We start from the raw sequence: 23,664 nt of genomic DNA on the forward strand, positions 1-23,664 counted from the left end.
TATTACCTGGTCCTCGATGATCAAGAAATGCTTTCTGTTGGGTGTAGGAACTTTTATGAGTTGTTTAACACCGTGGCCGAGGCTGACTAACTCAACCACGTATGAAAAAGAACATGAAAATTCCTCCCATAGTACTTTTCTCATTTAATGCTGCTTCTGTTTATGCCTCAACTGATTGTGCTTTGTTACATCTCATTTTCGCAGAAAACAAATTAAAGGATCCTAATAACAATTATCAGAAAAGTAAAGCTCTTACAAAGGCATTGGGCACTTTCAATATAGAATAATCAGTGGTGGTGCTAATGTGGTCACAATTGTATATCTACAGGCACGTAGTAACATACTACAGGTATTGATTTTTATCTTCTGGAAGAATCTGTATTTCTCTGACAGCGTTTTGTGAGCAGACGGCCTCGCTTATAAAATACCCACAGAAGTCGCCCATCGAGGCCTCAATTTCAGTGAGAGATGCCATTTGGAAAGAATGAATTTAGTGTCAGTGCTTATCTGTCATTTATTTTCTTTTAATCTCTTATAGTGTACACACACACACACTGCTTAAACCAAGAGTAAAGCGTACATCTTAGTGACACATTTCGTCCAGTCCTTAAAACTAAGTGCACCAAAGTTCTCAGGGAAACAGCCAAAGAGACTATGTAGAAAATGAGACTTCAAACTCATATTGCAACCCACGATTGCAAATTAGTTAGCATCACGTTCAGGGACCAGAGTTCCGTTTTGTAGTTGTTGTTTAGGAGCATCAGCCACTAAGGCCATATTGCTCCCTGTATACTATCTGTGAACTGCGTGTGTTCTGTGGTCGATTTTTCTGTTTGCTGAACAAAAAACCCGAGTTTCCATTAGAAAAAAAAAAATAAATAAAGCCATGCTACCCTCGTTCTAGACCGACTAACTCAGCCACGTTGTGAAAAAGACCTGTAAAAATTCCTCCCATCATTCACAGGATTCGAACTCAGGTCTTTTCCATCCGGTGTGGAGAGCACGGCGATTCTATCAATCAAAAGGCTATTTCAGATCGCAATCAGAAATTCGAGAAATCAAAAATTTAATGTAATTGTTATTTTAAATAATAAAACCATATTTTCTGTTCTTGATATATACGGGATGGTTATAAAATAAGTTTCCCTATTCAGGAGACCCACCTTTGCTCAACACTTCGCTCACATGAAGGCAAAAATATACGCTGCTTTATGGGCTACTAGACAGGAACTGAAGACCCTCATCTAGAGACCAAGTACATTTTAAAGTGTGTCCTTTCGATTCCAATGTATGCCTCTAAAATTTGGTCCTCAGCTCCTGATTCACATTATAAGTCTATTCTTGGCAGGGCCGCACCAAGGTATATAGCCGCACTAGTGCAAACTTCTTATTTTCGCCCCTACCCTTCCCCAACCACCGTCATTTTTCTTATATCAATTTTTTTGGGGGGAATTTAAAAAATATATATTTCCAAAATCATATATAAATTTATTTTTTAAACACAAAATAACATATATTATGATACACAAAGCAAATATGTTAAAAATAAAATAAAATAAAATAAACGAAAATACATTTATTTTGCTTTAGCTGCAGATAATAAAATAAAAATACATATAAACTTAAAATAAAAATGTAAATAATAAAAATAATACAATAACAAAACGTTATATAAATTTAATTTGTCTTGCTTTGGCTGTAGCAAAATTAGCCATAATATTTTTTTAAATCTAAAGAATCACAAATATCACTTTCTATAGATATTATTCACGTAGATGTATTCATAACTAGAGAATTATGACTTTTCCTTCCCTCAGACATCTGAGCAAAAAGTTTCTCAGATGTCTGAGGATTTTTTTTCGATAAAATATTGAAAAAAAATGTTTTAAATTTCAAATTCATTATTTGTTAATGTAAAGTACGAAAAGAGGAAAGGGAAAGAGAAATTGTTGAAGTTAAACATACGAAAGACACCTGGCATGCGTGGGAGCTTTCCAATTATATTAAGGGAGGCAGCAAAGAAGTCAGCAAACCCTTAGCCATAATTATGAGAGCATCCTTGGATTCAGGGAAGGTCCTACAGACTGGAGATGTGGAAATGTATCTCCAATTCACAAAGGGAGTACCAAAGGGTGACGAAAATAAATATAGACCAGTTAGTTTAACTTCTGTTCCAGGGAAAATAATGGAGTCACTGGTTAAAGAAGTGATGCAGGATCACCTAGACAAGACTGCAGTAATAGTTCAGACACAGCATGGGTTTGTCAAGGGGAAGTCTTGTCTGACAAATTTGATTGGATACTATGATGTGGTCACAAAGGAACTGGATGCAAAAGAAAAGACTTTTTATATCATATACTTGAATTTCAGGCAAGCTTTCAATACCGTGGCACATAAAAGATTGCTGTAAAAATTGGAGCAATGTGGCATTAAGGGCAAGTTGCTGTTATGGATAAAGGGATGGTTGAGTAGGAGAAGACAGAGGGTGGTAATCAGTGGACACTGCTCTTCATGGTCTAATGTTATTAGTGGAGTCCCCCAGAGTTCGATGTTGAGCCCATTGTAGTTTTATATATTTATCAGTGATATTGATGAAGGTATATCAGGCTTAGTGTCGAAGTTTGCAGATGATATAAAGGTTGGCAGGATTGTTAATGACAGTAAAGAAAGTATGCTACAGCAACAGGGCTGAGAAGTGGCTACTGAAGTTTAACATTGACAAATGCAATGTTAAAGTACTGCATATGGGTAGAAGTAACCCCAGAGGAACGTGACAACTGTGTGGTACTGCACTCGGGAAGGAAGTGGAGAATGAAAGACACCTGGGGATAATTGTGCAGTCAGATATGAAGTTCTCTAAGCAGGGCAGACAGGCTATCAGGACAACTCATGTGGTTTTCTCAATGATATGCACAAATTTTGCTGGCAGGGATAGAGAGGTGATTATATCTTTGTATATGGCAATGGTCAGACCACACATCCAGACCTGTACAGCATACAGGTCTGGAGGCCTCATTTTAGACCTATACTAAGCAAACAAGCCAAACTCGACACCTGGAAGAGCTATATATACAATCTGTTCGGCACCAACAGAAAACCGGCAGAAACGCAACAACAAACACAGGAAGACAATCTCCACATATTAACATCTGAAGTGGAACATGCCATCCGAATAACAAAGCCAGGCAAGGCCTGTGGACCTGATCAGATTCATGTGGAACTGCTGAAACAACTAGACTACAGCAACATCCAACAACTAACGAAATGGTTCAATCAAATCTACAACAACAACGACATTCCATCCGAATGGCTCCAATCCATCTTTGTGGCCCTACCAAAAAAGGCTACCAGCCGGAAATGCGAAGACTTCAGGCTGATCAGTCTAATGAGCCAGGTGCTAAAAGTCTTCCTCAAGGTGATTCAGCAAAGGATAAGATGTAAGTGCGAAAGTGCACTAGGAAACACACAGTTCGGATTCTGCAGGGGACTAGGCACCAGAGAAGCAATTTTCTGTTTACAAATATTGCTACAAAGGTGCTATGAACATCAAAAAGACGTGTATATATGTTTTATTGACTACGAGAAAGCCTTCGATTCAGTAGACCACGACCGCCTAATTGACCGACTGAGAAAACTTGGGCTTGAAAACAATGATATCAACTTTATTACAACTCTCTACTGGAATCAAACAGCCCGGCTTCGCTATGACAACGACCTGACAGACCCAATTCCAATAAAAAAAGGCGTCCGGCAAGGCTGTCCATTAGCTCCCATTCTTTTTAACATCTATTCGGAAATGATCTTCGACCAAACACTGGCTGACAAGAACATCGGCATAAAAGTTAACGGACACTACATCAATAACTTAAGATATGCCGATGACACAGCACTAATAGCGGATTCAGAACAAGATTTACAGACCATCTTGAACGAAGTGGACATAGAAAGCCAAGCATGGGGGCTACGAATCAACAAAAAGAAAACAAAGGTGATGAAGGTCAGCAGGACTGCAAGCAATATCACGATCAAACTAAACAACGAAAAATTAGAGCAAATACACCGCTTCAAGTATCTCGGAGTACTCATTGATGACCAGCTGAACCATGAGGCCGAAATCAAAAGCAGAATTGAACAAGCCAGGCAGGCATTCACCAAATGGAGAACCCTCCTCACCGACAGAAGCTTGAACATCATGCTCAAATTACGCACATTGAAATGCTACATCTGGCCAATACTGCTCTACGGTGTAGAAACCTGGACTCTAACATCAGCCACTACAAAAAAGCTCCAGGCCTTCGAAATGTGGCTCTACCGAAGAATGCTGAAAATTCCGTGGACAGCCAAGATAACCAACGCACAGGTCCTGCAGGACATGCACACGGAACGGGACCTGCTCAAAACCATCATCAGCAGGAAATGCAAATACCTAGGTCACATCGCTAGGAACCAACAAAAATATCACCTACTACCACTCATCCTGGAGGGAAAGATCGAAGGCAAGAAACGCCGAGGCAGACCGAAAATGGCATGGCTAGATAACATCAACACCTGGCTTCACATGACAACAGCACAAATTCTACACGCAGCGCTAGACAGAGAACAATATCAAAACGAAGTCGCAAACGCCATTCGGCAGCATTAAAGAAGAAGAAGAGCTGCTGGAACAAGTACAGAGAAGGACAATGAGATTGGTGATGGGACAAAGGTGCTCTTACCAAGAAAGCCTTCAGTTCTGCAAATTGCAGCATCTGGAGACTAGGATCCTGTGAGGTGATCTGATTGAGGTTTTTAAGGCTCTGAATGGTGATGAGATTCTTACTCTTGCTGAGATTACACTTTTGAGAGGGAATACATTCAAATTGAGGAAAGACGATTGTAGAATAGATGTGTGGAAATTTGCCTTTAGCCAGCGAGTGGTTTGATTGCTGGAACAAAACTTCCATCTGTCATTGTGGAAATTAATACCTTAAATAAATTCAAGGAAGAACTAGGCAAACGTTTGGATGGGATGGATAAATAAATGTGCGTTTTTGTTTTTTTTTTTTTTTTTTGGCTGAGGCTATATAAGCTTGCTTTCTTGCATCATGTACTACTACTAAAGATAAAGCTAAAGCTAAAACACATTCTTTGATACATTGAACTTTTAGTCTCCTTAATCTTTGCCGTCTCTTTTAGTGTTTACAGAACATTGGTCTTTACCGCCTCTCAGTCTCTGCCGCCCCTTAGTCATTGCCGCCCTAGTGCGGTACACCACTTACACCACCGAGTTGGCGCTGCTCTGATTCTTGAGATCGAGTACTGGCTCTTGAGGTGGCTTAACAGAGTTGCTGGCCACTCTTTTACTATCTCAAGGGCCATCCTCTATTCGAACCTTAGCATCACACCCTGGATGCAGCGGCCAGTCCACAGGAACATCCACACATGCTCGCACAAATGCTCACAGGTAGACTGGATTCGTCATCCCTGGATAATGTTCTATCCAAACCGCGTGCCACTGCTAGACATTGCGGAGGAGTAAATCTTCCACTTCGTCCAATCCTCAACAATCTTGTTAGCCTACGAAGATTCTTCCCGTCAAATACAGCAAAAATATTTAACTCTCTGCAGATAGATGCCGAAAAACTCTATGAGGATGCAACATACCGAAAAGATATGTTCCAGAATTCTTATAGACTTACCGAGATAGGAATCAGCTGGAATGTGCCAACATACCAGAGAGTTACGACTAAATGAAACTGTTTCATGTAACATAAGTGAACTTTCTAATAATAATTGGTAAGCTATTGAATGGAAGAATATGTCCTCTTTAACAATTCTGTAAATAAATAATTAATAATTGTGTGTATGGAATTACTGATTTGTAAATATATAATTTGTATAATGTATATACAGAATTATCAATGTGTAAATATATATTAAATATAAAATATGTATAAAATGTATTTCGGGAAGAGACTAAGTGCACAGATTATGTAACCCACTGCCGTAGTATATCGTACCATGCTATGTAATTAGCACCCTCCTAGTACTTAGCCGTCCCGGGGTGGTTCCTTTTGTGAAATAAACAGATAATAATAATAAGTCTAGCCCACGAATTGCACCAGGTAAAATTAGTCGGCCGAAACTACCAGCTACGGATTGGTACATAGATCGAAGGCATGACAGAGGGAGAGACCTACAAATACCCGGGGATGATGCAGGCTCAGCAGTTACAGCACAAGGAAATCAAGGCCTGCCTAACCAAAAAACACCATCAAAAACTCAGAAGCCCGCTGAAAGCAAAGCTGAACGGAGGGCACACAATTAAAGCCATAAACACCTATGCAGTCCGATTGCTAACATACTCTTTCGGAATCATAGATTGTACTAACACCGAGCTGGAGGATATCATGAAAAATACAAGGACAATGATAACCAAGAGTCTCCAACGTCACCCGAAGTCAGCTGTGGAGAGACTGACAATAGCTCGGAAAGAAGGGGGAAGGGACTTAATAGACCTCATCGAACAACAACAGAAAACAGCGATTTATAATCTGAAGGGTTACTTCATACTCCTTCATACACACATCAGCACTCTACCAGGCCATAAGGAAGATAGACAAGCGGTAGACCCTACTCAACCTAAGCGAGGAGCCCCCTCCCACCTAGACCGCACAAACCAAGCTAGAAAGATGGGCAAAAAAGACACTCCATGGCAGACACTACAATGACCTCCATCAAGATCACACAGATAAAATTGCTTCCAATGCATGGATCAGGAGCGGGACGCTCTTCCCCGAGACTGAAGGATTCATGCTCGCCATCCAAGACCAGGTAATTAACACCAGAAACTATAGAAAATACATCGCCAAGGAGCCCGAAGTGTCTGATGGCCCATATCGACGATGCCATCTGGCCTCAGAAGCGATCCAACACATCACTGCGGGATGCAAGGTACCCAGACTGAGTACACTCATAGACACGACCAGGTAGCCACGATAATACATCAGAAGCTAGCGAGGAAAACCAATTGATCAAAGAAAGTGTACCGTACTACAAGTACGAACCCCAGGCAGTACTAGAGACCCCCAACCCACAAGCTGTACTGGGACCGCGCCATAATAACGGATAAGATAATCCCGCACAACAGACAGGACATAACGCTTGTGGACAAGAAGGAAAAGTCTATCTGTCTGATTGACATAGCGGTATCCAACACTGGCAACCTTCAGAAAACCCATGAGGAAAAAATCAAGACGTACGCGAACCTAAGGCAGGAGATCAAAGAGATGTGGCATATGCAACAAGTAACGACCATCCCGATCATCGTGTCAACCACAGGTATGGTGCCAAAGACCGTACATAACAGCCTAGCAGCAATAGGTCTTCCAGAGAACACCTACAAGGAACTCCAGAAAGTAGCAATCCTGAACACCTGTAGGATTGTCAGAGTGTTCCTCGGCCAACAGTAACACCAGACATAACCACCCTGTGTACTTGGTAGCAATACCCGTCCCGAGGTGGAATCCCCCAATCAGGGAGAAATAATAATAATAATGTGCGGAAATTGCCTTCAGCCAGCGAGTGGTTGATCGGTGGTACACTCATAGACACGACCAGGTAGCCACGATAATACATCAGAAGCTAGCGAGGAAATACCAATTGATCAAAGAAAGTGTACCGTACTACAAGTACGAACCCCAGGCAGTCTGTTTTCATCTGTTGTTGTTGTGGAAGTGGATGGTTTGAATAAATTTAAGAACTAGACAAATTCTTGGAGGATAAGTATGGACGAATGATTACATGAGCTTGCTTTCTTGCTTCATTTGCCACAACTACTATAATATCATTTGCCACTACTACTACAATAAAAGTACAGAGTACAGATTAATACTTATATTATACTATAAGTATTAATGATTGAATCTTTAACAGTCAACATATGCGATCTAATGATAGAGAATTAATTAGAATTCTCATTAAACTTTAAATTGTTATAGCTCCTTAACTAATTATCCGATTTTAATGCGACTTTTGCTAAATAATACTATTTGGTGAAACAAATACTATAAAGAATACTATAACAACAAATCTATTTATTAAAATTATTTTCTGTAATTAAACTCAAATATATGTTCAGTATTATTTTGTAATCGACGGTCAATTAGTTTTAAATAAGCTTTTAATTTAAAATTTTTTATATCGATATAAGATAAGGTTTGGCTAAACTTTTCTGACAGATAGATTTGAAATGTTTCCTTCTTCTTCATCATATATTTCTGCTATGAGACGAATACCTGTATGCAATGGCTTCGCTGTAATTCGCCTCCTGCATCTGGAATTGGTTGAGCCTGACCTTAGGATGGCATTGCACATCCTTGTGATGCAGTCATCATCTCCGACTGCTGCTTCTCATTGTGCTGTAGTGACTTCACTGACTAGAACACTGATATTATCTTATATTACATTGTTATATCTGTAGGTGGTGCATCTCTTTGTGCTGCATTTCTTCATTTCATCTGCAACGGGTGCATCTCCTTGTGATGCAATCATTTCGATGACGTGAACATCTTTTAATGATGAGATTTGATGGCGAACAAATACCCATATTCATATATATTGTATTGTATTATTTTATCTTATTATACTATATTATGTGTCACTAAATAATACTCCAGTTTCTCATTCAGAAACAAACTTAGAGGAGAGGTGGAAAAGAAGTATTTGAAATTGAGAAATTCCTCCTTTTCACAGGAAGCATTTTTAGATTTCAGCTGGAGAAAGTATCGAAATCAGACTTCTGTACACATTGTGAGAGAGCATTGACAATATCCATCAGGTGACCAATCACTAGATGAGCTGTTTGACCATCATCGTTTTTAACAAAATTGCTGTAAAGGAAACATTTACAGTAACGCCATTAATAGGTTTGTTCAGAGATTACTGCACTATAATGTGAAAGGAAAGTTAGGCTTGTATAAGAAAACACTTCATGAAAAAACCGACACTCCATCCTAAGTTCTACTACCATACTTACCTGGTAACTGTGTTTTTACTGTACACGCATGCGGATATCACTAGGGTTTGGGGTTTTGTTCACGAGATTTTCTTGCGCTTCGAATACTGAAGCCATAGTGCGCCAATCCATATGGTTCTCCAAATAATAACGCGGTTTATTTTACATTTATATTGACACAACATGAATGCGGGCTATCAACCCAAGAGGCCAAAACCTACTCAGGTCTTCTAACTACATCTCCCATTAAAGAGGTATTTAAGGATTCCTCCAGTTTCAGATGGAATTCGAACCTAGATGTCTCCAAATTAACGATAAGCGCTAGGTGGATTGTTATTACGAAGTCGACATTAGAACAACCTGATGCCGTATTTGTGAAGTGAATTAGGTATTTCTGCGAACTGACGAAACACCGAGGTAAATGTGGATCAGAATGTTTAAAGCTTCTTCCACAGTCATGCCAAAGCAAATAAGGCATCTGTGTGTTATGCCTACATGCGCGTATTGTACAGTCGGGTGCCTTGTTTTTTAAAGGATAAAAAACCCGGATTTTCGCGTAGAAAAATCGTGAACATTTTTATTAAGAACTAACTTGACCACGGCGCAAAAGAATCCATAAAAATTCCTTCCGCCTTCAAGGCATTCGAAACCAGGCCTTTTCCACATGATGTGGAAGAACAACGACCATAATCACTATGCTCTGCGCGGGTAGTAGCACAGTGGTATCGTCACCGTCCTCCCAACACCGGGTGGAAAAGGCCTGGGTTCGAATCCCGTCGATGACGCGAGGAACTTTAATGGGCTTTTTTCACTCCGTGGCTGAGTTAGTTGGTCTCAGGCGTAGATAGCAAGGTTTTTCTCCCCAGTAACTGGGGTTTTTTTCGTCCAGCAAAACAGGCAAATCAACCATAGAACATACGCAATTTACAGACACAAATACGGGTTAATGTATTTAATTACGGGTAACCCTAAAATAATAATTAATTAATAAATCACTATGCTACTTGAGAGGATTATTCCACTGCACCTGCATAAGTGTTAATTAATGCATTAACAAGTCGTCAAGTGTCACACAATGTGCGTGTATGACTTAGTGCAATAGTTAAATGCATTTTGTGGGGACGCTTTGGAAAGACTTGGAAAGGAAAAGCTATGGCTGGAGTCCCATCGGTTTTGTGTGAAACTTACTGCGACAATCTGAAGCGTGGCTTAGTTAGCCAGTGTCAGAAGGTAAAAACATACAGATTCCGAGTTTTATTCTAAAAGGCAGACAAACCGACCTTCAGACATACAAACATGAAACAGTGACATCTCGTGTATTGAGATGTGACTGTTTCATGTTTGATCCTTGCATCCCGTGGCTGAGTTAATCGGTCTCAGGCGAGGGTGTGTATATATATTTATTTTTTTTTTTTATTTTTTTACGGAAGCTCAGGTTTTTTGTCCAACACACAACAAATCGATCACAGAACATATGCAGTTTACTTGCAGTTGCCGATCCGCCTAAAACCAAACAACAACAACCACAACAGAAGTCGGAATACCTGCATGTAGTCCTTCGCTCCACTCCCCTCTCATCAAACAATAGCTCGTACGCATCCCATTATCAATCAAGAAACCCAATCTTAACATAGCTCCCTTAATAATTCTCTCCATCAAAGGGACATGAGTGAGAGAGAGAGCGAGAGAAAGAGAGTTGTTCTTGTTGTAGGGTTTTAGGAGCATCAGTGACTAAGGCCATATTGCTCCGTGTATACTGTCTGTAAACTGCGTGTGCTCTCTGGTCGATTTTCTGTTTGCTGGACAAAAAAACGAGTTTCGAGAAGAAAAAAACCATGCTACCCTGAGACCGACTAACTCAGCCACGTTGTGAAAAAGATCCATAAAAATTCCTCACATCATCGAAGGACTCGTACGTCAGGTCTTTTCTGCCCGGTGTGGGGAGGACAGCGATACTATCAACTGTGCTACGCTATACACGAGAGAGAGAGAGAGAGAGAGAGAGAGAGAGAGAGAGAGAGAGAGAGAGAGAGAGAGAGAGAGAGAATGACAACGTGTTATGAAATTATTGCAGTTACAGTTATGCTATGGCACGAGACAGTAGACACGGAGTCAGGGATGAATGAATTAAATTATAGACGCTAGCGAAAGGGATGGGTTATGCATTTCCTTCTTACAATGCAATTCACGCGTACGAGCGTGAAAGGAAGTTTTTGAGCACCACAATATTTCCTCTCAGAAAATTCTTGCAATGCTAACGGAAATAAGAAATCGGTAGAATCATTTCTCACGTGCTCTGTCATCATCATCCAGGAAGCAGAAAATATCAAATAACCCGTGAAAACATGAGCAGTCCCACGTTTTTTACCAGAATGGGCTGAGCTTTGTTTTACTGCAAAGGCGAAGTTAAAGGTGATATCTAAAAGGCGCAACTAAAGTACGTCATCGCTTACAGGATACTCTTCTTTCCGGCATCCAACGAATAGCAAATCAAAGTTTATCACGCGATCGTAAACTTCCCCATTGCTTTTGCTTTCGTTTACTTCTGAGCGTTTCATTTTTTTTCCCCACTTCTTGTTGATGACGTTTATTTTAATGAAATATGAACGACATACTTCCTATTGTAATATTCCCTTATTAGTATTACGTGCGCATGCTTACTGGTGTCCTATGGGCGGGTTTTATAAACTTTTCGTCGTATAAATAGAAGAAATATGGATCACACGGTTAATTCTTAAATTATTTCCAAGAGGCTGCTTGTTATATTTTATTACAGTTAAATAGTTGCCCTTTAAAAATCATGTTGATCGAACGAGAAACTAAGGATTGTTCTGTTGCAGACGTCGCCTACGGCTGTCCTGAAGATAGGATGGTCCCTCCAAGGTGCCCCTTCGCTCACAGCAATGTGAAGTTAACTAACTACATGACAGGAAAGCAAGTGCAAGATTCTTTACACAGTCGGTCTCAGGTAAATATTTTTTTTAAAAAAAATTCTACCTTATCATATTATCTGAATGCACGAAATTCTCTTTCTCTCCCAATTGATTCGTCTCTTGTGAAGGAATGAGTTTAACCCACTGCCCTTCTGTTTATTTGGTTATGTTTTTTATGGTGATCCCAAACATAAAATTGCGAAATTTTATGTTTGGGACTGTGAGAAGTACACAGAGAATAATGCTCAGGTCCTGGTATGCCTTCTCCGAATATGTTCTTATCTGACCTCAGCAGAGATCGAGTCTATGCTGAACTACCGTACCACGTTCGGAAAATATGATTTTCCGAGCATGGTACGGTGTTATACATATACTACAAACGTGGTATTTGTTATACATATGCTACAAAAATTTAATTTATTTATTTTGTCGAAAGGCAGGGCACTCCAGTTGGAAAAATCATTAAACCTACAAGAAAAGTAGGATTCAGTTAACATTGAAAAAAAGGGTGGAAGAAGCTAAAATATCAACTTGTTTTCTAAATAAAACTGATTACAACAACAAGAATAAATCAATAATTGCAAACGTATTAAATTTATCCTATGGTGTTTAATGTTTATGTAATTAAATTGAAGAATAATAAGGTTAACTGCCGCATCGTCAACATCTCCATCCACTTCTAACACTGAATACTTTACAAAATCTTTTTTCGAAACAAATCCATACCCGGTACAGTATTCAGTTTCGAAGATTCCTTATAATCGATCTATTTGGTCGATTTTCTGTTCTTTCCAAAAAATGTTTCTTAATCTTCTTTTGTACAGTTTTGCACTATTGTGAAAAGAGAAGGTAGATATGTAAAGTGGTTGAAAAATATGACCTATTACGATAAACTTCTCAATTATTTCACGTTTGTTTGTTTTTTCGAAAACTAGCTTACTTTAACCTTCTTTTTGACTCCACAACATGGGCGCCTCCGTAGCCAGGTGGGAAGGAGCAGCAGTGCGTAGCACACGCTTCTTGATTAGACTGGGGTTCGAGCCCGTCACCACCAAATACGGAGAATGCGGAAAGGTCAGGGAATGACCACCGCATATCCCGGAGCAATATGGCCTTCGTTGCTAATGCTCCTAAAAACCAAATAACAAACAAACAAACACAACATGGAGTCCGAACTGATGGTCTTATAAATAAAAATTTATCACGTTTTGTCAGTACTACCACTGCAGTGGACTTCGGGTTAATATTATTCACATTGACTTAATTACTCAGAGCCTTCGACACACTCCACATTAATACATAAATTCTCTGGTTTGGCTGTAAAAGGACCAATGTCATGCATACTATATTTATAGTAATTGAACTATTTTGTTTTATCTTTCTGATGTTAAAACAGCCAATGTCTAGCTCTCTTAGTAATGAAAGAAACATGAAAACTGACATTGGAACATTTTAGAACCAACACAGAATTCTACTGTAGATTCATCGCCAACCCAGTTAAACTGGACGACTTGACTTACATCTCCATTTTTCACGTTTGTACAAACAAAATACTCGACTAATTTGCAAATTAGTATATTCCAAGACTAGTCACCTTTAACAACCCGCTTTAACTGTAACCTTTAATCTTGTAACCTTTAGGCTGTGGTCTTGGTACATTAGCCACCTTAAGCTACTATGACATTGTAAATTCATTTGGCCGCAGATGGCGTCCCTAGCATAAAAATACATTTATTTACGATTATATATTTAAGACTAAAGAAAAAAGAAACTCATACGTGATTATATATCAATATCAGAAAAACAGTAGAGCCAACATAAAAGGTTGTTCTCTGAAAATGTCATTCTGTTCTATAAAATTCTATTCTCAACGCATATGGATAAAATAACACAACGATGCATCCACTATATTCAGAAAAGTCAATTGTTTAAAATATCAGTGATTGGCATAATCGAATGATCTCTCTCTTTCAATTATGTATACTTATATAGACTTTGCAGACAACATACAAACGAAGGCTTGTTAAAATTGAAAGGTAAAAACATAACACCATCATACAAGAATTAATGATATAAAATATAGAGAAGTGCTGTCATCCATAAGAGGAAGCACAGAATTTTAGTGCAATTAAGAGTTCATAAAATTATACACGTCATATTATCAACATCGTCGGAGCAATATGGCATTAGTTGCTAATGCTCCTAAAATCCAAAATAACAACAACATCAACATCGCATTACTTCCTCACTTCAGTGATGTGTTCCTGTGAGATTAGTTAGGTCCGTTACTGCTTTATGGATCCTAAATGTTTCATTAAACATTTTACTCTCTGGGCTCGTGCAAGATTCGTTTATTGATTCCAGCAGCTTTAATAAAAACATTTATTGGTAATTAATCCATCCATAAAAATGTGGTACAGAAAAATTAATTTGCATATTATTGAATAAATAGGTTTAGTTATTTTCATAAAAAAATAAATAACTAAAGTTTCCTGCACCATGGATTTTCACACCATAAATAACCTTCACCATTACGAACCTTGTTGGAGTTCCGTGAGATCCTCAATGAGAGAGAGAGGGTTTTAAAATCTTTATTATATTTGTTTTCTTTTCTAATGTACGCAAAATGGCAAAAAACATTTTAAAGATTTGGTGAGTTTAATGATTAAAACTGATTTTAAAGATTAAGATGCCACAATCGGTAAAAGATTGAAACACCTATCCTACACGACCAAGAACGATAACGAAGCGTGTGTTTGTGTGGTTAATTTTTAATAATTTATGTCCTATGATTAGGCAGCGAGCTTAGAGTTTCACTGACGCATATATCGCATCTCTCAAAAATCTCCTCTCGTAAATCTTCACTATTCACTATTCTTCGAAAGAGAACGAGAGTTAGGACGAACTGCAGAATACTTACTACCCATGCGTATACATACATGGACTTTACTGACACCTCGCAGGTATCAAACATCGATCCCGTTTCTCAAGTTTTAACAGTCCGACTTCTATAGAAGTTGTTTCTGTAAAGAGCATTCATTCGGAAATCTGATAACCAATAAGGACGCCGTAGCCAGGCACGAGGATACATAAGTACACGTGCTGAGTGACCGCGGTTCAAGCCTGCATGACTACTAAATATGGTGCTGTTCCTTGTACTCTATCTTATAATCTCATCTGACCGTGTGGTTGTCCTGGAGTATAAATAGAAAATTTATTTTTATTTATTAATCGCATATGATTTTAACCTCCTGAACCTACAAATCAGGCAGGCTATGAAAATGCTAACTACAGCACCATTCAGCGGTGGATGGCTGTTAGTAGGATGATGGCAGGGCAGCCACAAGCTAAGGCAGATGGTGTGCTTTTTAAGGTTTCGACAACGTCAGCGGACAGGAAAAGTGTTTCAAAGTCAAGTAGAAGACCGTACACGAGCTATATTATCCCAGGAAGATTGCTTTCGCGCCCTACCATCTCTGTCTCTCTTAGCGGTCATAGAATGGCACATCCTAAAGTTCAGGGTACTCGTTTGCAAGAATTAATGCTGGGATATCCGCACTCTTTGCTGGGACTGGAGGATATCCCTTTATTTGGATTTATTCCTTTTCAACTGGGCCCAGGTGAGTTATACTCGTTGCCTTTCCACCTCCCTCAAGGATCAGTATTGTTACTGTTACCCATCACCTGGGTAACAGTAACAATAGCTTCAAAGGACACTGTAAAAAAAAGGCTTCAGGTAAAGGGATTGTGTGTGATTCGGCCCATGGTTAAGACATCATTTCCGTGTACCCTCCTCCTTCTCATCCTTCCTGCAGGAAAGTCCGTGTAACTTTCAGAAACAGTCTCTGTAGCCAAGAGCAATTGACCATTGTTTAGATTCGGTCGATCTTCAAGCTGATTCTTCTGTGCCCTTGAGGGAGGGGAGACACCTGGATTACAAGCATATCGACATGCTTCTTGAGTCTTGCACAAATAGCCAGGGTTTCGAATCCCACCTTGGCGGGGAAACTTCTTTTATGGGGTTTTCTGAGGTATAACAGGCGCTGAAGTCATTTTCACGAATGAATAATGTTCTTTCGCATATGGCTCATCTGGTCGACGAGATAGATTTCAGGATCTGAATCCGAATGATCATATCTGGGATGTTTTAGGAAAGCGAACTGGAAGGAAGATTTTAACCTCTTCCTACTCACATCATCCACTTATTCGCGCTAATAATTTGTCTTATACGTCCTTTAATTGAGTAAATTACTCTGTGGTAGGTATCTAAAAGCAAATTTTCGCATATCTATCCTAAACCATTATTTTTTAATTTAAATTTGTGTCCCGTTATGTGTATCATTTGCAGATTCTCGATATTTCCGATTTTACAGTTGTAACTGAAATTTTGGACATCAATGTACTTTAAGCAGGGAAACAGATTTATCTGGCAGAGGCACACAGTTAGCCGCACATTGTACAGTACCTTGTTCCAAAAACATTCTTTATTGGAGACAGTTGGGTCGTCTTCGCAGGACAAAGACGTCAAAATCAAGAAGATTCTGCTCGATTATACAGTGTACTTGTGCGTGTGATATGTGGATTGGCGTGTATGATATATGGATGACATATGGAGTAATGAAAGGCGCTCTGGAATACAGCCTGCCTTTGTTTGCTTAATGTAGCTTGTTGGTACAGGTTGTACTAGACTTTGAGTAGTAAAGTTGGAAATCTGACAGTAATCATCGAACTATGCACTGTGGTTGTGATGAATAAGTCCGTCAGTCGTACTACGCATTTTCATGAAATGTTATATTTAGTTACTTTAAAAAGAATTGTCGAGCCATTCCAAATTTAATTAAAATCGAACAAATCGAAATCAGGCAATTATTTCTTTTTCCATACAGATTGTATGGAATGTAGTTTAATGCAGTATTGTTAGCTTTAAGACAGTTCACGTGTTTGCTATACAAGACTCGTGAACGTGATGCCGCTTGTGAACAGACAGATAGAGACAGAGAGGGGAGAATAATAAATATTATGCAGTTATAATTAAACTTAAAGCTGCCAGGTTTAGAGAGAATAAAATTATACAGTTTTATTAAGTGTTCTATAAAGTTATCATGTTAGTAATTAATTGATAAGGAGTAGCTATGTTTACTTTTCACTTCCATTAATCACAGAAAAAGAAAAAAAACAACATTTAATTTAAAAAAACACAACTCAAACGCGCCTGAAATGTAAGCGCAAAGTTTGACAGTTCTAAAAATTCTTTAAAGTTTGAGCGGAAATGGGCGTAGGCTCACATGTATCCAGAGTTGCTAACGCCAGGATAGTACATAAGGCTGGGGGGGGGGGGGGGGCTATGCAATCCCTAGTGAAAGCGCCCTTATTACAAGCGTCCCAATGCGGTGCATATCTCGTTTACTTCCTCGTGCCTGCCATAGGGTGGGGTAGAATCAGAAGGGGTCCCAGGTCTATCAGCGCCCTGTGCGAGATTTTTGGTGCTCCCTCTCCAACTTGAAATTTACAGCGAATTTTTGGGGAATTTTGCGCTCCCTAAATTTTGGCGCCCTGTTCGGGGGAACCGCTCTATCGTGCCCTGCGAAACACCTGGAATGCCTCTGCATGCTGTGCGACTTAGCCCACATGAGTAGCAATTTGCTGGGTGGCCACCATCTTCAGACATTTCACTAATTCATCCGGCTCAAATTCTCCCGGGGAAACATCTCCAAACACTTTTCACTTTCTTAGCAAGGCAACACACTTCACTTAAAACATATTCAATTTACAAAATATGTTTTCAAAAATATGTTTAAGTGTTTCAAGACCTTTTCCTCCTTCATGTTTCTAATTCTCTATTAACCTTCAATGCTATTTACATTCTTTCTTAATGCTTGACTACGAGTTTTTTTTTTTATTTGCATCCGTCTTGTACACTCACCTCTGTTCAAATGCCTGTAACAAAAGATTAAAACCTTCCATGCAGACAAGACGAGATCACCAGTCGTTTGGCTCCATTATCATTCTTCTGACTGCCTTGAAAAGCAAATCGTTTACATATTTGTTTGAACAACATTAATGCACATTTTTAAACAGATCCGTCTACGCCTTTCCAGTTTCAGAAATGAGTAACACAATAGTTGCATGTGAAAACAATAATGAATTATGATCAATTTGGGGGTAAAAACGTTTTATACTATATGATATTTCCAAATTATTTTAACCTAAACGGTATTTGTGAAGTTCACAATATCCATATATAGAAAAAAAAAAACAACAAAAAAACAGTGACATTAAAAGTGAGGGATTTCTGCAATGTCCAAACTCTAATATTATGTGATTATAAAACTGTAATGAGAAATGAACAGCAGTGCTTCCTATGGCCACTGCCGAATCCTGCTTGAAATCAGGAGCGGAACAAGAATAGACGGACTCTGGGCACGTACTGTCTGTACGTGCCAAATGTATTATTGCGGTGGTTTCATTGTTAGCATTAGCATAGGCATATAATGCAAGAAAGCGCGCTTGTATAGCATCAGCCAAAAAAAAAAAAAAACCTTCCCATTTCACCAATTCATTAACTCCAAATGTGTGTCTATTCTGCCTTGGATTTATTTAAACTGTCAACTTCTACAACGACAGATGGAAGTCTGTTCCAGCAATCAACCACCCATTGACTAAAGGCAAATTTCCGCACATCTATTCTACAGCTGTCTTTCCTTTGTTGTTGTTTTGTTATTTGGTTTTTTAGGAGCATTAGCAACTAAGGCCATATTGCTCCGGGAAATGCAGTGGTCATTCCCTGACCTTTCCGCATCCTCCGTATTTGGTGGTGACGGGATCGAACCTCGGTCTAATCAAGGAGCGTGTGTTACGCACTGCTGCTCCTTCCCACCTGGCTACGGAGGCACCTGTCTTTCCTCAATTTGAATTTATGTCCCCTCAGGCGACTAATCTGGACAGGAGGAAAAATCTCATCAGCAGTGAGCCTGCTCAAACTATTCAAATCAGCCTCATCTCGCAGGTGCCTTGTCTCCAGACACTACAATTTGCATAACTTAAGTCTTTCATTGTAAGAGCAATCCTTTGTTCCATTCACCAATCTCGTTGCCTTTCTCTGTATTCGTTCAAGCAGCTCTACATCCTTCCTAAAATGAGACCTCCAGACCTGTACACAGTACTCAAGATGTGGCCTGACCATTGCCTTATACAAGTGGATAATCACCTCCTTATCCCTACTAGAAAAATTCCTGTATATCATTGACAAGACACCATGAGCTACTCTTGCAGACTGTTTGCACTGCCAATAAAACTTCATATCTCACTGCACAATTACCCCCAGGTCCTTTTCATTCTCTATATCCTGAGTGCAGTACCCCACAGTTGATACATTTCTCTTGGGTTATTGCTACCCATATGTAGTACTTTACATTTGTCAATGTTAAACTTCAGTTGCCACATCTCAGCCCATCTGCTCAACTTTTTCTAGATCCTGTTGCAGTAGCGTACTGTTATTAGTATCATTAACAACCCTGCCAACCTTCGTATGGTCTGCAAACTTGGACATTAAGCCTGATATACCTTCATCAGTATCATTGATTGCTGGATGATGTACGAGATCGCAATATCATTGTTGCTGGATGATGTACGAATTACAGGTTTAAAATAGGAAAAAAATGTAATGGCTGCCTATGATGAACTCGCAAAGAGGTGGAGGGAAAATAGTCCGTAAAAGCTTTTCGTGTTCCATATAAAATGTATCCCTCATCTTTCAGCAACGAGGAATGGAACTTAGACAATTAGGTTCGTGTCTTCGGGTTACGTGGTGCATTCGGATCATTTATTGTGATGAGAAACGGTGTGTGTGTGTGTGTGGCGGACAAACTCTCCGATTTTTCGCTGATTCATCTTCAGTTAAATATGATACGCAAAGAAACTTTTCTATAACGTGTGTCAAAGAACAAGAACGATAGTAGCTGACTCTATTATAGTGAAACATGCAAAGAAATAATTAATAGACATGTTCTTAATATGTAGAATTATGTAATCGTATTACTTAATATAATTTGACGGTGTAACTTAACCTTTAGACGCCACTTTTCTCTAAGATGGGGAAACGATTTTTGGATGGTAAAGGCACAGAGTTAACCTCATTCCTTTATATTCCAAACATGTTTTATTGGAGACAGCTTGGGTGTCCCCGCAGGCCAGATAAACCCGTCAACATATCGAAGACATTGCCCAGATACTTATACTCATCGCCTTCTTGATGGAATAAGGCCTTCTTGATGGCCATATCAACAGCAAAGGAATTTAACCTCCACTATTAGATAAGTACGACAGCTATGAAAACGAAAGTGGAGCTATCAATAAAGCTTTCATTTATCTTAGAGTTCAATTGTCATACAGAATAAATATTGACAAAACATATATTCTTACGATAATAATAAATAAATAGCTATGGAAACGATAAATGGTAGTCTGCTTTATACGAAAAGAATTGTTTTGCAATTAGAGAATTAATAATTTACAAGGGGTGTGGGATATTAATGTAAGTTCTAATGTAAAAATTAAATTAATAAAAAAATTGTGTAATTTACAATTAAAATTTTATGTTTATCAAAATTGTATGGGGCACACTGTGGAGTGCTGCCGTGTTCCCAACAACGTATCAACAGCATCGGTTGAATCCTCGACCGAATGTAGTGGGGCGTGACTAATGAAAGGTTAAACCGATGCGGTTAGATTTCCTTCTGCAGTAGGTGTGGCCAGGATCTCCAGAGATGCGACGTCACATCGGAAACGTAGTCAATCAATGTCAGGAGGAAGGCGTTGGGTTTTTCTTGAAGTTACTCTGGGTTTTTTTGTCAGCACAACATGAAAATTAACCCTTGAACTCACTTCTAAAAGAAAATACATTCTGCCAGTGTTAGGACTAGCGGTTCCCAACTGTCCACCGCGGGATATTTTAAATTTTCGAGGGAAACACAGCGATACTCGACATCTGTCGGACTACCCGCGAACTACTAGCTCGGGGTAGTTCACAGTTTCAACATTACTTATTAAATTGTTTGGACTAACTACTTAATAAACGGAATTACAGTATTAGGCATTTCTTTTGGCCTAGGGTCGCTGCGAAAAAATTACTGAGACATTAAGGGCGCCTTGAACAGAAAAAAGTTTGGGAATCTCTGGAGCCTAGTCTATGTGGTAAAATGGATGGAAGTTTGACATGAAAAATAAAAATCATATAAATAAATTTTCATTTATTTATTTTTTTTAAAATCAAATGCATGAAATCCATTGATTTTAATACTTTCATAGGAAAACAAGTGAAATCAGTTATGCATTTTTGCCACTGACCTTAATTTTCCTGTTTATGATCTGATTTTTCAAACCAATGACTTTACATAATTTGTCATCCTACAGAACAGAACCATTCACACAGTGTATACTTATGGCGTGTATGAAATGTTTTTGTGAATTAATTAACGAATATCATGTAAAATGCAAAATAAGTTTCCATTACATGCACTTGTTGACTGTACTTTTCCAACAAGTGATGCAGGAACTTGTCTGTACAGATAACCACTTGTCTGTGATTATCTGTACTTCCTGCTGTTTCGGCCAATAGAAAAGATTACAATTACTCCGCGATAAGGTTATCATATTGCAATTCCTCTTTTGGAAGTCAAGTACGTGTTAATATCTTCGCAAATGGTCACAGGTAAGATGAAATGCGAAGGAAGATCAAAGTGCTCATTAAGATGAGCAAATATCATTTGCACAAGGAACAAGTCAGTTAACGTATGCATTGTGTAACTTTACAGGTTACATTTCGCGTTAACAAACAGTGATAATTCACGCTTTATAACACAAAAGGGGAAAAAAAAAGCATCGACTTTCATACAGGAATCGAGAACATTCTTCTCTTCACATTCGCCATATTGCTGATTCATTCCTCCAACCAGCATGGAAAAAAACATAATATCCAGTGCTTCAGCTACAATATACAGCATGTAGATAACCTATGTGATATGAATGAAAAGAGAATAAAAATTGCCTGATTCCTCACATTTTTTAATGAAATTTAATAATGCGCGACAAATAATTTTAAAAGAGTCAAATATAAAATTTCACAAAAATCTATTCTTTAGGAATCGTATTATTACGTACGGATGGACATGGTGGAAACAAAGCACTTTACTCATATATGCTAATCTGCCTAAAATCAGGTCATTAATACATTCTTTGTCAAAGGGCAAGACCTGTGTATAAATCAGTTTTATTTTTTCCTTTTTCACTCCAACTTATGGTTTAAGGTTTTTGATCATTGATCAATCTTAAATTTGACTTCCCCTACAAACTGATAGGGGCCTGTTTACTCTGCGTTAGACCATTGAAGAAAATAAAGGCCGTTTTAGGGTTCTTCTAAAACCGGCATTGACTTAAAGCACTCTTACATTACGAAATAAATACTTATTCACACTATGAAAAGAATGCATAGAAATAAATATTTTGAATAGAACATCCTCACAATTCTTCGTTTTGCAAAAAAAGAATTTTGAAAATACGGAACGTGACAAACTACCCAAGCAACTAAAAAGTTGACAGTTGGTCTCTGTTTCTAAAACATCCGGGCTTTCAACTCCGGATATTTTGGTAATTCCCCAGACACGCACATGTTTAGAGCGAAACCGGAAAGTACTCTGAGAGTTCTTCGGAGAGGTGAGAAGGAACAGTCGAAGCGGTCCGGGGAGAGAAATTGTATGGTGTCACTCAGCTGTGAAATGTGGCAATGGGAAAATTGGAGCTGATATGAAGATGACGAGACAAATAAATTAAGACGACGAAACATAATGTCTGTCCACAAAACTTCACGTCCTCTCGATTTAATGCCGAGAGAGTAGAATTCTTCCTATGAGTTATTACTGTTGTTTTTCAGCCAACATATAGACCAGTGAAAACACACGCTTGCACAGACATACAGGCCCCCTCAGAGGCAGAGAGGCCCGAACGCTTCCAGATTTTGAAGTAAAAAAAAAAAAGACTCGCAATCCTGATTAACTAAATGATTGGTTGGTTGTGTTAGGGTTTAATGGCGCATGGACTACGTTGGTCATAATACTCCAGTTCATGGCGTATGATGTGTTTCAGAGGTTGAACCAAATGAACTGAAGTAGGATGACCAGACCAAAGTAGTCAATACGACAAAAATAAATTAAAAAATAATAAATAAACAATAATAAAAATCAAAAAGCAGCAGCGACAAGACCACATATTTCTGGCGTGTTGTTAGAATAACGTAGAATGGCATTAATAAGCTGCTTGTAGGAAATATCCGCTTCTCAGCTTCCAGCGTTCTTCGCCGATAGCACATCTCGTTCTTCGAAGCTCCGACCGTCAACACGTTCAGGCCTGGAGGAAGCCAAAACATCCCGTTTCTACTAGTACATCGGGGCATGCACCGGACAGATACTCAAATTGTTTGTATTCTGCTTGACTTTTTTGTGTACCTTTCTGTACCTCGAGAGAAAATTTACTTAATGCGCTAGTACCTTCCCCTATTTTAAGTAATTTATGTATTTATTTGGCAAACGAAGAATTGTAGCAGCATATCCTAATGCTGCAATACATTTAGGTGTATTATTTCGTAGTGGGAAGAAAAGTTTATTTTGCAGTGTATTGAGAGTGCTGTTAATTTTATTCAGGAAACAGTTGTTGCAAATAAGCTTTGTCGTAGAACAAATCAGC

The 23,664-nt window shown here is 38.8% G+C and overlaps 1 protein-coding gene across 1 annotated transcript in view; it reads left to right on the forward strand.

The window, feature by feature from the left end:
- LOC150085835 (nitric oxide synthase, inducible-like) overlaps window positions 1-23,664 on the forward strand; it is a 116,325-nt gene that overhangs the window by 20,636 nt on the left and 72,025 nt on the right. Inside the window, exons 2-3 of the mRNA XM_090374712.1 lie at window positions 8,670-8,790; window positions 11,772-11,963. Of these exons, the coding sequence (XP_090230838.1) occupies window positions 8,670-8,790; window positions 11,772-11,963 (313 nt within the window). The remainder of the gene's footprint in view (window positions 1-8,669; window positions 8,791-11,771; window positions 11,964-23,664) is intronic.

This window comes from Mastigoproctus giganteus, chromosome 5 (genome assembly GCF_048544385.1).
Source record: "Mastigoproctus giganteus isolate SK-2022 chromosome 5, ASM4854438v1, whole genome shotgun sequence".
NCBI lineage: Eukaryota > Metazoa > Arthropoda > Arachnida > Uropygi > Thelyphonidae > Mastigoproctus > Mastigoproctus giganteus.